Here is a 16,610-nt window from a genome sequence, read left to right on the forward strand (position 1 = left end):
ATGGGTTTTTTAAAATTATAATATCTATTTTGTAACTTCCCATTTTGTACCTTGCATAGCTTATAGTTTTTTTTTCTATTTTTAAAAATTATGAACTGCTTAGATATGCCTTTGATTTTGTGGTTTATGAAATAAAATTGATGATGATGATTTTTTTTTTTTTTGCATGTTTCAGTACTGCACAAAGCAAATGTTATCTAAATTTCAAGATCCTTTCCTCCTGAATTGGTCTCTTTGGGCATTAAAAGTCCTTTAAAAAAAAAAAAGTCGTATGACCTTGGCACATAGGTCCTCTTTACAAAGCCGTGCTAGCGATTCCTGTTCGGTAAATGAGGGGAAGCCCATTCAATTCCTATGGGCTTTCTCTCATTTGCCACACAGGAATCGCTAGCGTGGTTTTGTAAAAGAAGCCCTTAGGACACTATCTAATAAAATGTGGTACATGTGTATTAGCATGTTTCTGCATTTTTTTTTTAATGTATTTTTATTTTATTTTTCAGTATTAACTCCTTAACATAATAGAACACATATAGAAGCAACATTTGTGAGGTAACATATTAATGCATCTTAGTAAATACATCCTTTAAGTATCTGATATGTAAGAAGGGAGATATCATAGAGGCATTTAAATGCACTAGAAATATGCTTATTTTGGTGAAAATGAATTTTTGGGAGCAGATTTAAGATTAAACTTAAAAATATTTCTTCTGGGCTAGCTTGGTGACTCAGTTGCAGTGCTGCACATTACATGCAGAGGACATGCCAGGGCTGCCGAGAGAGGGGGGCAGGAGGGACAAAATTCCCCAGGCCTGGGATTCCAAGGAAGGCCCGGGGCCAGGGTCTCTCCCCCTCTCCTGCTCCCAGACCACCGGCGCTGCAGTCTACTTACCTTCCCTCAGCTCCCTTCTGTCTGCCATTCGACCCCCTTCATTTTTTATTTTTCAACGGTTTTTATTGATGACAAAACACAACATACAATTCCACCATAACCTGGCAGGGGCAATACAATGTTACAAAACCTGGCAGAATATCATTGCAGAAATACAACATAACGTACAGCCATCAACTTTTAATGAAATGCATTCCCCCCCCCCCCCCCCCCCCCGCCCTTTTCGTATATTTGACAGATTTATTAAATTCAACCTTTTAACATTGCCGTGAACCTTTTTGTTTCATTTGTATTTTAACCTTTTATACTCATAATCATATATTTCAGGATTTTTCTCTGACCCTCCTGTCCTATTCCAAAATCTCAGGTCTCCCCTTACACAGCCCATAGGGTCTGGACCCCATAGGTCATCAGTCTAGAGACATAAAAAAATATATTCAATCAAGTTTTTAACTATCACTCTACTAACACTACCACTTACCTAACACTTTTCTCTCTTTCTTTCCCGTACCATCCCTTATCTCCCCTCTTTACTCTTGATCCATCCACTTATCTACTTAAGGTTCTGTGTACTTTAGTCTTCCAATTTAATTCCTTACCCCCCACCCTCCCGCCAGTCGTCAGCATGAACATTTGTCTCCCTAATTAATATAACAGCAGACATACTACAATACTGTTGAAAAGAAAGGAAAAAAAATAAAAAAGAAAGAAGGGGGGAAGCAGGAGGGGGCGGAGGGGGGAGAAGCAAAAGGAGGAGGCCCCCCTTGTTCTCCGAGACATATAAGGTATCTTAGTCTGTCTCAATATTATTTCCGAGTGTCCCCGCCTATTCTACAGTATATAACTATTGTCTAATATTGAGTAACATACTTCTCACTCTGTGGGGAAGGGATTCAATGTACACATCCCATACTCCTCGAAATACCTTCCACCTCTTAGGCGTACCCTTTGCATAGCGATTGCCAAGACCTGTCGTTTCTTTCTTTACAACATCCGTAAAATCCGCCCCTTTCTTTCCGAGCACTCTACCAAAACCCTCATCCACACCCTTGTCACCTCTCGTTTAGACTACTGCAATCTGCTTCTTGCTGGCCTCCCACTTAGTCACCTCTCCCCTCTCCAGTCGGTTCAAAACTCTGCTGCCCATCTCGTCTTCCGCCAGGGTCGCTTTACTCATACTACCCCTCTCCTCAAGACCCTTCACTGGCTCCCTATCCATTTTCACATCCTGTTCAAACTTCTTCTACTAACCTATAAATGTACTCACTCTGCTGCTCCCCAGTATCTCTCCACACTCGTCCTTCCCTACACCCCTTCCCGTGCACTCTGCTCCATGGATAAATCCTTCTTATCTGTTCCCTTCTCCACTACTGCCAACTCCAGACTTCGCGCCTTCTGTCTTGCTGCGCCCTACACGTGGAATAAACTTCCTGAGCCCCTACATCTTGCCCCATCCTTGGCCACCTTTAAATTTAGACTGAAAGCCCACCTCTTTAACATTGCTTTTGACTCGTAACCACTTGTAACCACTCGCCTCCACCTACCCTCCTCTCTTCCTTCCCGTTCACATTAATTGATTTGATTTGCTTACTTTATTTTTTTGTCTATTAGATTGTAAGCTCTTTGAGCAGGGACTGTCTTTCTTCTATGTTTGTGCAGTGCTGCGTACGCCTTGTAGCGCTATAGAAATGCTAAATAGTAGTAGTAGTAGTAGTAGTTTGTAATAAAGGAGGACTAAGGGCAGAAGCATTTGGCTTATTGCAATGTGCTGAACTCCAAAAGAGAACATGGCAGAACCAATGCATAGGCTTCTCAAAGAGCTACAGTTGAGAATGTGGATACATTCCATCACCTATTCATCAGTAGCAAGGAAATTAGTCCAACTATCATGCCAGTCAGTAGTAGTAAAATCTGCTTTTAAAAAGGCAAGGCATTCTAAAGAAAATTAAAACACCCGTCCTGAGAAGAATCCAGAAACCTTGTATCTCACTGGGAAGAAGGTTTATCAAGGCAATATGTTATGTGCAAGAATAGAAATGCATCATCTTTACACTCTGCAATATGTGTAGGAGTATCTACAAAAATGTAAAGCCTTTTTTGCAAACTGTTCCCCAAGATTAGAGACAAATTTTTAGAGCAGCTTTCCGACCCAGAGAATACTGTGGGACATGTCTAATAAAGTCAACATGTGAGATTTTTGACATCGTAGGAAGAGTGGATGAGTAGCCTAGGCTGACAACCAAGAAAGCCTGGTTCAAATCCCACTGCTGTTCTTTTTCATCTTGGCAAGTTAGTTGAACTTCCATTGCCTCGGATACAAACTTAGGGGCCCTTTTACCAAACTGCAGTAAAAAGTGGTCATAGCACTTGCTTACGTGGGTCATTCCCACCCACTAAGGCCATTTTTCCACATGGGTAAAATGGCCAACTTTCCGAGTCTTTCTATTACTGGCCATTTGCTAATTTTCTCATTAGCACGTGAGTCCCTACTGCCACATATTTGTAGGTGGTAAGGGCTCATGTGCTAATCAGCGGTAAGCAATGTAACGGTGCTAACCAATTAGTTCAGAACATGCTTAACACTCTGCCCCCCAGAGCTTTAAAAAAATCTATTTTTTAGCATGTAAGTATTGCACGCTGATGCCAGAATTACCATGGGATGCCTGAAGGTGCTCCACGATAAGGCATTTTAAGTGCAGTAAGACAGGTTCAAATCCCACTGCTCCTCCTCTTGATCATGGGCAAATCACTTAGGGAGAAGTTCTACAACAGGGCGCCTGCATTTAAGCACCCCTGGTAACACAGGGTGAGGGCCAAATAGTGATTGTGTACAGAAAGTAGTTAAAAATACCTCATTAGCATAAACCTAAATAATTTATTAAAAATTATCTTACAGGAAGCACAAGCAAGCCACTTAGGAAAAGAGCTGACTGTTGTTCATTCACATGAAATTGAGTTAGAAGCAAAGATGCAAGCTGAAATAAGGACTCTGAAAGGAGAAATAAAATCATTGAAGGATTTCTATAATAAAGAAGTAAGATACAATCAGTAGCTTGAGAATGGCGAATGTGCAGGATTGCATTAGGAATTCTTTAAATTATTTTGTTAGTGTTATACTATAATGACGTATTGATGTATTTTATATGATGTAAATCACTTGATGTAAATCACTTTGGGGGTCTCTTATAGGGGAATAACACAGCACACAAGCCTAAGAAAAGAACAGAGCTTAAATTTTTTTTTACAGATATTTGATTTATGGTGAGTAATAGAATATGGGCCCAATGTTCAAAGCAATTTAAGCAGGCTCAACAGGCTGGCCACCGATATTCAGCAGCACTTAACTGGGCAATGCCGCTGACTATTGGCACTAACTGGGTTACCTCTAAACCGGGCAGAAGAGGGGCATTACTGAAGCAGAGTCAGTGATCCGTCAACAATATTCAGTTCCAGTGCCTGCATAGCTAAGCAGGTAGATAGCTTCTGGATACTGTACCTCACATCATTTTGCCTGCTGGACCCCCCCCCCCCCTCCCCTGAACAATCAAGCCCCCTCTCCCACATGACCTGATCCTCTCCCTGAACTGGTCAAGCACCGCCCATATGACCCATTCTCCCCCGTCCTGATACTCCAACATGACCCCCCCCCCCCCAAAACCAATCAAGCATACCCACATATGTCCTGATTTCCCCCAGCCAAAGATCCACCCCTACCCGACATCCCTGGTGGTCCAGTGGTTATGGCAGGTAGAAGAGAACACCACTTGCACCTACCCCTAGCAGCTCTGGTGGCAAAATGGCTGCCATGACCTCTAGCAGTAGTCTTATGGTACTACCTCTAGGGCAGGCCCCTAATGATAATATTGCAAGACCATTTTGCCACCAGAGCCAAGAGAGAGTGGGGTACTATGCTGCCTGCTATAACCACTGGTCCATCAGGGATAGGTAGGCCCGGGGGAGGGGGCATCTTTGTTTTTGAGAAGGATTGGGTCGTGGGGGCTGCTTGATTGGTTTGAGGGTTTCAGAAGGGGTGATGAGGTCATGTTTGGGAGTGGGGGGGCTGATATCTTCTTATACAGGTCTTGGCTGAATATCAGCCAGGGCCAGCATAAAATCCAACAGCCAACAGTGCCAGTACCCAGACATAGCCAGACACTGAATATGTGGGCCTAATTAAACTGGTCACTGTCAGCAGTTTAAACAATACTGACCGCTGCTGGCTGAATATTGACCAGTATGTTTTTAAAATAGGAATTACTACACCAATGATTACGAATCAGTGTTCTGCATTTGGCTGTAGTTTCACTGTTTGGCAATCTTTTATCCCTTGTTCCTTTTGCCAGCTCTTTACTTCCAAGTGGATTTGTACCAGAATTTGAGTCTGTTATACCTCTGACATGACAATTGAAATCACCTTGAACTCCCTGTAGAGGTGATCAATAAAAATGTATAACTTTTTTTTGTGTGGGTTGGTGAACAAAGTTTTTTGTTTTGTTTTTTCAAGAACTTATAATGCCTGGAAAGATCAGTTATTAGAGCCTAGACACTATTGGTATTAGATGCAATAAGAGGGAGATTTTGTGTCACATATCCAGTTTAATATGTTATAGAGGGAGGGGAGTAGTTACAAAGTAAAACGCAGTTATTTTTATTAAAATGTTCATATTTCTGTAATCCAGAGAAGTCATGCAGAAGTCCTGTTGTTGGCTGAAAATCAGAAATCCAGTAATGTGATTGAGGAATTGAAGCAAAGGAAGCAGGAACTCAGAGAAGCCCAAGAAGCTATTGGCAATCTGCAGAGAGACCTGCAGACCAAAAATGAGATGATTCAAACGGGAAATGATGCACTTCTTGTGAAAGTGAGTTCCCAGGAGTTAGAATATACCTATGGCATGAAATGTGCAAACATGCATTTGTTTAATTTATGATAATTCCTATATCTGCAATTCATAACCAGACTATTTTTTAGGCAGTTCCAAACGCAGCATCTGGAAACAGTTGTTAGCCTTCATTGGTCTTTACAGAGGCAAAGAATATGATGGCAGTGGAACAGCTGGTTGTTTATAGTTTATATATTGTCACAATTACATGTACAGTATATAAGTTGAAGATGAAACAGAAGTGCAGACTTAAAATATAGTTGCACCTTTCCATCCCAACGTGGACCATATCTTGCGTGTGGAGGGAGGGGATAATTTTATAAAGCTTCTTCTGAGTGTAAAACCTGTAACCAGGAAAAAAGGTGTTTTGTTTCTTTTAAATAAAATCGCACAACTGCATACATGAATAAAAAGTATCATGGAAAGCGTGCCCCTGCTTGTACACGGTCTGCACCTAGACATTCTCAGGAGCATAGTTTGGGCAGAACAGAGATGGAGCTACAATGGTTAAGTATCAATCACCACAATATCCGCTGCTTCAAAATTACATTCGTATAACTTGTAGTATTATGATGAACAGGAAAAAAAGGCCTCAAAGAGCTCACAGATCTTAATGGAACTGTACGAGCTGAAACGGATCACAAGATCCTGCCTTCATCATCGGCCAAAAACCTTTTAATGTGTAAATTTCCTGTTACTGTAGCTAGTCACAACTCTACTACTAGATCGAGTGACTGGTTCTTTAAGAAACTCTAGTAATTTGTGAGCACTATCACTTATTTCTCCCGATGGTGCTCCTGGACCATGTTGCCCAAGCCAATAATTTACTGTGCTCTCTCTGGACTCATGTGCCGAGCCAACAATGGCCAGCGTTTTGCAAGGCTGCTTCAGGGTCTTGGTGTCATATAGGAGCAAGTAAAGACATGGCTATTTTCTTGTTAAGTGTATGAGGTGGGTAGGGCCTTAATGAGTTCTAGCAGGGTGTGTAACTTCTGAGGCACATGGCACTGGAAACATAGTAATATAATTTTTATTCTATTTTAATTTAAATTGTTGTTATAGAATTATTTATTGCAAACCATTTTGGATAAGCTGTTGGCCTGGAATCACATTATATGAATGGTTTGAAATAAAATAAATAAAAATCTTGTACATACTAATAGTTTCTGTATTGCAATAATGTTGTGTTTGTTTATCCCGCAATAAAGCTGTTATATAGCAAACCAATGTCCATGTGGGGATGGAAAGATGCAGCTGTTTGAGTCAGTTGGAGTTGTATTTCTGTTTGAACTTCAGCATGTATACATATACTTGTGAGAATGTGTAAAGGCAAACAACTAGCTATTAAAGTTGAAATGGACTGCACCTTCCAAGTTTCTTTCTATATAAAACAACAGTAATGTGAATTTTGACTAGAGAGTTGCACAGGGATAGAAATCCAACCCGTCCCTGCCCGTCCCCACAGGGAATCTAACGCATCCCCCCCGCCCGTCTCCACGGGGAATCTAACCCATCCCCGCAAGAGTTTAACCTGTCCTCACCCAGTCCTGCAAGAATTTAATGGTACATTTAAAAAAATTGCTGTCGGCTCTCTGTCTCTCTCTCTGGGTTTGAGCCGCAGCACTGCAGGCAAGGAAGGAACGGAAGTTGGAACACTCTGGTGCGCACATGTAAGACTTCTCTGATTCACTGGTACTGTGTGCTAAGAGATCACCGCATATACGCAGCACTGATGCTCATGTCTATGTCAGAGCTGAGGTCTGCGCATCAGCCTGGGAGCAGAGAGGATTAATAGTAACAGTAAATGACAGCAGCTAAAAACCAGATCGGTCAATCCAGTCTGCCTAATAGTCACAATCATTATCAATTCATGCTTAAATCAACAATGAATGTGATATTATATACTTGATTATGGTCTTTCTGGGACATAGACCATAGAGTCCGCCTGGCCTTATCCTTATGTTCCAACTGCTGGAGTTGCCCTCGAAGCCCACTCCAGCCTATTCATCTTCTCATTTGCGGGATACAGACCATAAAAGTCTGTCCAGCACTGTCCTCATGTTCCAGCCACTAAAGTTGCTGTCTAAACCCTTTCCAGCCCATCCTAAACCAGATTGCCATATATGAGACACAGACCATACAGATCTCCCGTGTATCAGCCCTAGTTCATCATAGCCAGAGTCGCCATCTAAGTGTCACTCGACACATCCACACACAAGCAGCCATTTAAGTTTAGGTTTTTTATAATTTCCATTTTCTAATTAGAGATTCTCTGTGTTCATCCCATGCCTTTTTGAATTTCATCACCATTTCTATCTCTACCACCTCCTTAATGGAGACTTTCCACATCTGTGCTGTTAAAGCAAGGCGGAGAAGACAGCACTCAAAGAACTTGGTACTCGGTAGGTAAGAGGCTGGTGCAAGTGCAACATACAGTTCCACGAGAACCCCACAAGAACTGCTTCTGTCCTCACGGGAACCCCGCAGGAACTACTTTCGTCCCCACGGGATCCCCGCAGAACTGTTTCCAACCCTGCGGGAATTCTGTGGAACTCTGTTCCCGTGCAGGTCTCTAATTTTGACTTCTTCCTATATTAAAATTACCTTGCCTCAAAGACAGACATATTGAGAGTATTTATGAATTTCTTTGTAGATTAGGTTTTTGTATAATTTTTTGTAAAAGTTTATTTTGGAACATGATGTAGGTGATAAATAAAAGGTTTAAAGATCACAGCGCAGCAGCAGAGAGAGTTAAACAAGCCGATAGAAGTGGAAGAGGTCCTGGGAGCAATCAGAGGTAGTGCATTACATAAAGCTGCGGGGCCAGATGGATTTAGGGCAGAATTGTATAAAATCTTAATGCAGGATATAGGGAAACCTCTGGCTAACGCCTTTAATAGGTCAGTTGAATTAGGGGAGCTACCGCAATCTTTGTGTTTAGCGGATGTTATGATTTTCTTGAAGCCAGGGAGAGATTCGACCTTACCAGACTCATATAGACCTATATCACTCATTAGCTATGAAGCTAAATTATTGGCTCAGATTTTGGCCTCTAGGCTGGCAAAAGTGTTGACACATATAGTGGCGTCCCCGCAGGTGGGATTTGTGCAGGGGAGACAGAGCGGGAAGAATATCAGGCTGATATTGGCCACGATGGAGAGAGTGCGAAGGGAGGGAGGGGACTCCCTCTTGATCAGTTTCGATGCCGAAAAGGCGTTTGATCGGGTTGAGTGGGAGTTCCTCTTTGCATCACTGAAGGCGTATGGATTTGAAGGATATTTTACACAAGCGATATCCATATTGTACAAGAATCCGGCAGCGAGAGTGTTGGTAAATGGCACGTACTCTCGATGTTTCCGAATAAATTGGGGAACCAGACAGGGCTGCCCTCTGTCCCCATTACTCTTTGCCATCACCTTGGATCCCCTGATTAGGGAAATCCTAGGAAATGTGGAGATAGAGGGGATTAAACTGGGACCTCGAGAATTTAAAGCATCGGCATTTGCCGATGACCTTTTGGTTAATCTGGTGAGACTGGAGAGATCGTTGCCGGTATTGATGGAAGTATTTGAAGAATATGGGGCCTTCTAGGGCTTTAGTCTGAATTTTCAAAAATCTGAAGGATTACCCACTAGCAACATAGTAAGGAAGACGTGGAAGGGACCGTTTCCACTGAAATGGGCGGATCAGGAGTTTAAGTACCTGGGCATTACGCTGACTGGGGATTTGAGAAGATTATATAGAAGAAATGTTGATGAGTTATTAAACTACACAAGGAATCAATTGGCACTATGGGAGGGATTGCCTTTAACACTGAGTGGTTGAGTTGGTTTGTTCGCCATGATGCTGTTCCCGAGATGGCTGTATGTCTTAAGACAACTGCCGATCTTATTACAGAACAAGGATTTAAAGAAACTTAGGAGAATGGTGACCAGATTCTGCTGGGGCGGAAAGAAGGCCAAAGTTAAAATGGAATATATGTATGGGAGTAGGAAAGAGGGAGGCCTTGGGATGCCAGATATCAAACAATATAATTGGGCTTGTTTAGCTAGACAACTAGCAGATTGGATATTAGACACTGAGGAACATACAGTATGGAGTACGGAGTGTGTATTGTTTAAGCCTTATCATCCCTATTATATGATGCATGTTCAGGGGAAATTGTTACCTAAGGGATGGAGCCAACATATTTTACTACATCCCATGCGCCGCATATGGCAGTATATACTAAAGGGTTTAAATAAGAATCCACACTGTACGGATCTGCTTCCGCTGGTGGGGAACGGTGCCTTTGATCCTGGGAATATACAACCGAGGTTTAGAAATTGGGCACAGGAAGGGGTTGTACTGGTGGCGGATGTTATGCAGGATTCAGGGAAGATTATATCTAGAGAGGCATTAGAGGATATGGTGGGAGCAGAGAATGTGACCTGGTATGACTATTATCAATTACATAGCTATATTAAGCAGTTAAATAGTGCTGGGTGCGAGAGAGGGATATATGACCTACTGGTGAATTTATTCCTACCTCAGGGTAGAGAACAGACCTCGGTGTCGTCACTTTATAAACAGTTGCGAATGATTTCCCCGCACCGTGGATATGAGGAGGTTGCCCGGAGGTGGTCTGCGGATATGAGGGTGGAGATTAGAAGTAGAGATATAGCCCAGTTTTTGAAGGAGATAGTACATAAAGTGACTAGTGTACGACATAGGGAAATCCAATTCAGAATTATTATGAGAGCATACTTCTCCCCTGTACAGGCCTACTACGCTGGTGGGATGCAAGCACCACATTGCAGCAAGTGTAACTTTCAGAGAGCATCATTGTATCATATGCTTTGGGAATGTCCAGACATCAGGAAGTTCTGGGATAATATTATGGAATTCTGTGAGACATTAATTCATAAGACAATTAGATTGCCACCTAAAAATTTAATCTTGGGCCTAAGGGGGAGCGGGTTAAATCTGAGGCATACAGAGGGCCTATTCCTGTATAAGGCAATAATTATAGGGAAACAATGTATTCTGCAATTTTGGACTCAGGATATTGGGCCCTCTTTCTGGCAGTGGAGGAATTTGCTTCATACCCTAGTGCTTCTGGAGGCACATGGGGTGCACCGTAGTCCTAGGAGTAAACAACGTTTCTGGGAGATTTGGGAGCCGTACGTGCAGGCCTTATCAGGCAGAGCTCGCAGCTTACTAGTGAACTCACTCACATTGTAGCTTGATATATGAAAGAAAGGCATGTTAGAATATTCTTGCGTGGGAGGGAGGTGGGTGGGTTAGGAGATGGGAGGGTAGAGGGGTGGAGGAGGGAGGTGGGGGATGTGTGCTTTATGCTTAAACATATGAAGACTGATTCAAGTTAAAGATGTGTTGTATTCGTAGTAGGTTTAAGAATATGCTGCAGTGATACGGCATTAATCTGTTGGGTTTTCTTGTTGGGGGGAAGGGGGTTTGAATAAAAGGGGGAAAAAGAATTGTATTATATGCTATTTGATATATTGCTATGATTAGAAGATACTAAGAGTGATGATCTTTCTGTATCATGGCATGTGATTTTTCCTAATAAAAATAATTAAAATAAAAGGTTTATTACAGACTAGGAAAAAAGGCCCGTTTCTGAAACCAATTAAACGGGCAAGGTATTTGGTTTCTGCAATTAATGTTTTGAAATGGTTTGTTCGGATGTGTTGTCATGGTAATGAATAATTTACATTGTTGTATTATGTGTAATATCAATTTTCTCCCCTTTTTTTGTTTTGTTGGTTGTTATTTAATTGTATTGGTATGATACAAAATAGCCATTGTTCATATTTTCCAAAATAATCATCTCCTGAGTATGAACAGCCCTGAATGCAAACAATATGATAAAAATGGTCTATGTTCAGGTTTTCAGGAACTGAAATGGCTTGATTTATTATGCTGCAGGAATCTGAAGTAACAAGATTACAAGCCAGAATTTCTTGGTATATGAGAACAATAGGATCCAAACAACCGTACAGCAGTCTTTTACCATCTTGGCAAAGAGATCCCAGTCTTGAAATCCAAGATCCTGCTGCATCTGTCAAGGGCAGGAAGCTGCGTCGATCTATAAGTGCTAGTGACATAACTCTCAAGGATTATGCTGCTTCGCCATCACTAGATCTGCCTGAAACAGTGTTGGGGGACCAGAAACACATTTATGTTGTGGGGCCTGCAACGATACAGGACCATGAGCACGACTCCTCCCCTATAATGACATCCAGTTTAGATGAAACTTTGTTCAGTCCTTTAGCATATAATATAGATGGATCCATGAGTTCTGACTGTGATGACCTACAGACTCTCAGTGGAATGCTAAAGTATATAAATAAAGAAATGAAGATAGCTGAGATATCTCTTTGGGAAATCCAAGCGACGACATCTGGTGCTGAGAGCATACCAAAAGGAAATCAGGTGTGTGAAACTGTGTATACTGTTTAGATTTCATTTATCATCTGTGTTTTTATGAATACAGGATATGAGAATAAAGCATTAGTTTAAAGTAGGCTTCAGAATATCAGATGCTTAAATGGTGATGTATATTCTTACTATTTATTTGTTCTAAATTTTTTTACCCAGTTTTTAACATTTTCATACTTCTCTACAGGCAAATTCAAAATGCTCCATCAGCATGAGCACACATGTTATAAACCCAGTTTAGTATTTAAGCAGAAACAATAAGTTCGTAGTGCCAAGTACACACAAAAAAAAAAAAAAAAAGGAGAGAATACAGTTTGTTTGTTTTTCTATTTTCATATGTTAGAATAAGAGGTATACCTTCATTTATGGATCTCCATAAAAATCACAGGAGGCGGAAAAGACCTCGAACAACCCGAGTGCTACAGTGACTTTGTCACTGTCATCTTCATAGCACTCATTGGGCTATTCTATCATCACTGGCCAAATACCTCCTCTGAGTGAATATTTTTTCTTTTTTCATGCATAAAAATCATCTAACAAGTCCAAATTGCATAAATGTCAAAAGGAATGTACATTTATAGCCACTTAGCTTCTCATCGGATCCAGCTGCTGCAGTCCCTGTCCCGTTACTCCCGACAGGAACCCGTTTCGTCCTCCAATTTTCTCAAGGGAGATCACAAAGGTGTTTTGTCTTGTTTTTCACTTTAATTTAGCAGCAACAGATAATTTGTTTCCTACAGTGCTTTGTTGCAAGTGATTTGATTTTTCTGTAGATAAGTTTATATATTTGGAAGATACCTTTATTTCTCCGAGGACAAGCAGGCTGCTTGTTCTCACGATTGGTTGACGCCCACGGCGGCCTAGGAGACCGGGAAATTTTTCCAAGTAAAAATCAAAAAACTCTGAAGAATGCTCCGCCGTGCGGGCAGAGAACATAACGCATGCGCGAATGGCTTACCGCCCGCAGCACAAGCGTGACTCCCTCAGTTTTGTTTTTTCCGCGACTGAGGTGACACGCAGTTTTTTTGTCGCTGTTACCTTCGACCCAGGAGATTTTTCACGAGACCGTTTTCTCTTTTCCAAAATTTTTACTTTTATTGAGTATTTTTTTCTATTTTCCTTTATTTCCTTAGTTTTTACTCACTGATTTTGTTTTCTTTCTTTTCGTCGCAGCCCTCTTTTAGGCCGCCCGGTCGGGCTTTGTATTTCCTTTTTGTGCCTTTTTTCTTTGGCAAAATCGAGTCATTTAATTTCGCAGCCGCCATTTTCTCGTCCATGTCATCGAGGTCACCCAGCGTCTTCAAGCGTTGTACTCGGTGCAACCGGACCATCTCGGGTACCAACCTCCACGCGTGGTGTCTCCAGTGCCTTGGGCCCGATCATCTACCAGCTGCTTGTAAGCTGTGTCCTTTAATGAAAAAGCGGACACAAGTGTCTCGGGAGGCTCAACGGGAAAAACATTTTGCAGATCGGTCAGGTCCTTCGACGTCGGCATCAACATCGGTACCGAGGTCGGCGGCATCAATGTCGAGGGAAGCATAGACTTCGAGAGCGCAGGTAATGGCTGCCGAACGACCACATCGTGCTGGGAACAGCAAGGCATCAGGTGGGTCTCCGCCTGATTCAAGGCCTACTGCTATGCAGGCCCCCCAGGACCGACCTTTGTCGGACCCAGCCCCAAGGAGGCGTGAGGATTCCACGTCCTCCTCTTCGGTACCGAGGAGTCTCGATGACGGGCGTCGAGCGAAGGCTAAGAAGCACCGTCATCGTTCTCCTTCCATGCACGGTACCGAGAGCTCCGGGAAGGACTGCTCATCCTCTATACAAGAAGTGCCGATGCGTTGGTCTTCTGGCAGCCTGGTACTGGCTCTTGAGCCCCCTCAGATTCTGCCACCGGCCCCGCAGCATTTTCCGATGGAGGCTTTCGACGAGCGAATCAGGGCCCTTCTTCCAGAGCTTCTGAAGGGATTGCTGCGCCAGTCTACTTCGGTACCAGGGGTGCTTGTGCCTTCTGCACAGACTGTGGAAGCGGCATCTGGTCCTTCGCCTGTGGTGAGGTCCCCGTCTTCGGTGCTGCTTGTGGCATCAGCGTCGGCCGCCACCCGGGTCGATTCTCCCTTGACGTCGGTGGAGGAAGCTTCGCCACAGTCCAGGCAGGGGTCGACTTCTTGAGATCCCCCTCGAGGTCGTCGTTCCTCGACGTTGAGACAGGCTCAGGTTCGGGGCTGCTCTTAGAGAGCTTTTGTCCGATACCGATGATGAGTGCTTGTGGGAGGAAGAGGAAGATCCCAGATACTTTTCTGAAGAAGAATCGTATGGGGTCCCCTCTGATCCTACTCCGCCAATTGAAAGAAGGTTGTCTCCACCTGAGAGTCTTTCTTTTTTCTCCTTTGTTCGGAAAATGTCTAAGGACATTCCCATCCCTATGGAGGTTGTGGATGAGCCCAGGGCCGAGATGCTCGAGGTCTTGGATTATCCTTCTCCACCTACAGAGGTTGCAACAGCTCCCTTGCATAACTCACTCAGGGAAGTTCTTATGCGAAACTGTTTGTTCCCTCTATCTAATCCAGTGGTCCCCAAGAAAGCTGAATCATAGTACAGAGACCATGGAGAGCCGGTAATGGTGAAGTCTCAACTACCTCACGATTCCATGGTGGTGGACTCTGCTCTCAGAAGAGCCAAGAGTACTAGGGACTATGCCTCGGCGCCCCCAGGCAGAGAGTCTAGGACCTTGGATTCTATTGGGAGAAAGATGTATCCAGCCACTATGCTTGCAGCCAAGATTCAAACATACCAGCTGTACACGAGCATCCACTTGCGGAACTCGGTGAGGCAACTGGTCGAAGGACTTCCTCCGGAGCTCGATGAACCTTTTCACCAGGTGGTCAGGCAGCAGAAGGCGTTTCGTAAATTCTTGGCCAGGGGTACTTACAACACTTTTGATGTGGCATCCCGAGTAACTGCTCAAGGTATAGTGATGCGCAGACTCTCATGGCTGCATGTCTCTGACTTGGATCATAAGACCCAGTAGCAAATGGCGGATGTTCCTTGCCGGGGAGGATAACCTTTTTGGCGAAAAAGTAGAGGACATGGTCGATCAGATCAAGAAGCACCATGATGCTATGGATTCTCTCTCCCGCCGGGCATCTTCTGCTACCACCACCTCCTCATCTAGGAGGTTTTTTGGAGGGAAGAGGAGTAGTCCCTATTCCTACCATAGGCGTAGGTACACTCCTGCTTCTGAGCAGCCTGTCCAGACTCAGTCCCAGTGCGCTCGCTCCCGTCAGCGGCGTGCAACCAAGGCCCCTTCGGCTCCCCAGCAAAAGCAAGGGACGGGCTTTTGACTGGCTCCAGTGCAGCATAGCCTCGGAAAAAGTGTCTATGCCGGACGACTTGCCGGTCGGAGGGAGGTTTATATTTTTTTCACCAGAGTTGGCCTCTCTTAACCTCCAATTGGTGGGTTTTTCAAGTAGTCCGGTCAGGATACACCCTCAATCTGAAATCCAAACCTCTGAATTGCCCACCAGAAGCTCATTCTTACAGCTCCCAGCACAAGCAGGTACTTGCAGAGGAACTCTCCGCCCTTCTAAAGGCCAATGCGGTTGAACCCGTTCCACCAGGGGAAGAAGGGCTGGGATTCTATTCCAGGTACTTCCTTGTACAAAAGAAAACAGGGGGGATGCGTCCCATCCTAGACCTAAGGACCCTGAACAAATTCCTAGTCCGAGAAAAGTTCAGGATGGTTTCCTTCAGCACCCTTCTTCCCATGATTCAGGAAAACGATTGGCTATGCTCTCTGGATTTAAAAGATGCCTATACCCACATCTCGATACTCCCAGCTAACAGGAAGTATCTTCGGTTTCGGTTGGGAACTCAGCACTTTCAGTACTGTGTACTGCCCTTTGGCCTCGCGTCTGAGCCCAGGGTTTTCACAAAGTGCCTGACTGTTGTCGCAGCATCGTTACGCAGACTGGGAGTGCATGTGTTCCCTTATCTTGACAATTGGCTGGTGAAGAGCACCTCGGAGGCAGGCGCTCTACAGTCCATGCGGATGACTATTCGAGTGCTAGAGCTACTGGGGTTCGAGATCAATTATCCCAAGTCCCATCTCGTCCCGGTTCAAAAATTGGAGTTCATTGAAGCTCTGTTGGACACACGGACGTCTCAAGCTTATCTTCCCCAGGCAAGGGCAGACAATCTTCTGGACCTCATGTCCATGGCTCGAGCGTCTCAACAGATCATAGCTCGGCAGATGTTGAGACTCTTAGGGCACATGATGGCCTCCACAGTTCATGTAACTCCCATGGTACGCCTACATATGAGATCAGCTCAATAGACCCTAGCTTCCCAGTGGTGCCATGCCACAGGGGATCTAGAGGATGTGATCCATCTCTCCA

General features: G+C 43.8%; 1 protein-coding gene across 6 annotated transcripts in view; it reads left to right on the top strand.

The window, feature by feature from the left end:
* The window catches only part of CCDC18 (coiled-coil domain containing 18), a 251,047-nt gene that overhangs the window by 218,074 nt on the left and 16,363 nt on the right, over positions 1-16,610 (top strand). For 5 of the 6 annotated variants that reach the window (XM_030205711.1, XM_030205709.1, XM_030205710.1 and 2 more), the window contains 3 exons: positions 3,786-3,923; positions 5,569-5,748; positions 11,701-12,207. In XM_030205711.1, the coding sequence (XP_030061571.1) occupies positions 3,786-3,923; positions 5,569-5,748; positions 11,701-12,207 (825 nt within the window). The remainder of the gene's footprint in view (positions 1-3,785; positions 3,924-5,568; positions 5,749-11,700; positions 12,208-16,610) is intronic. The other variant, XM_030205712.1, reaches the window with a different exon arrangement.

Source organism: Microcaecilia unicolor, chromosome 6 (assembly GCF_901765095.1).
Source record: "Microcaecilia unicolor chromosome 6, aMicUni1.1, whole genome shotgun sequence".
In the NCBI taxonomy this organism is placed as follows: domain Eukaryota; kingdom Metazoa; phylum Chordata; class Amphibia; order Gymnophiona; family Siphonopidae; genus Microcaecilia; species Microcaecilia unicolor.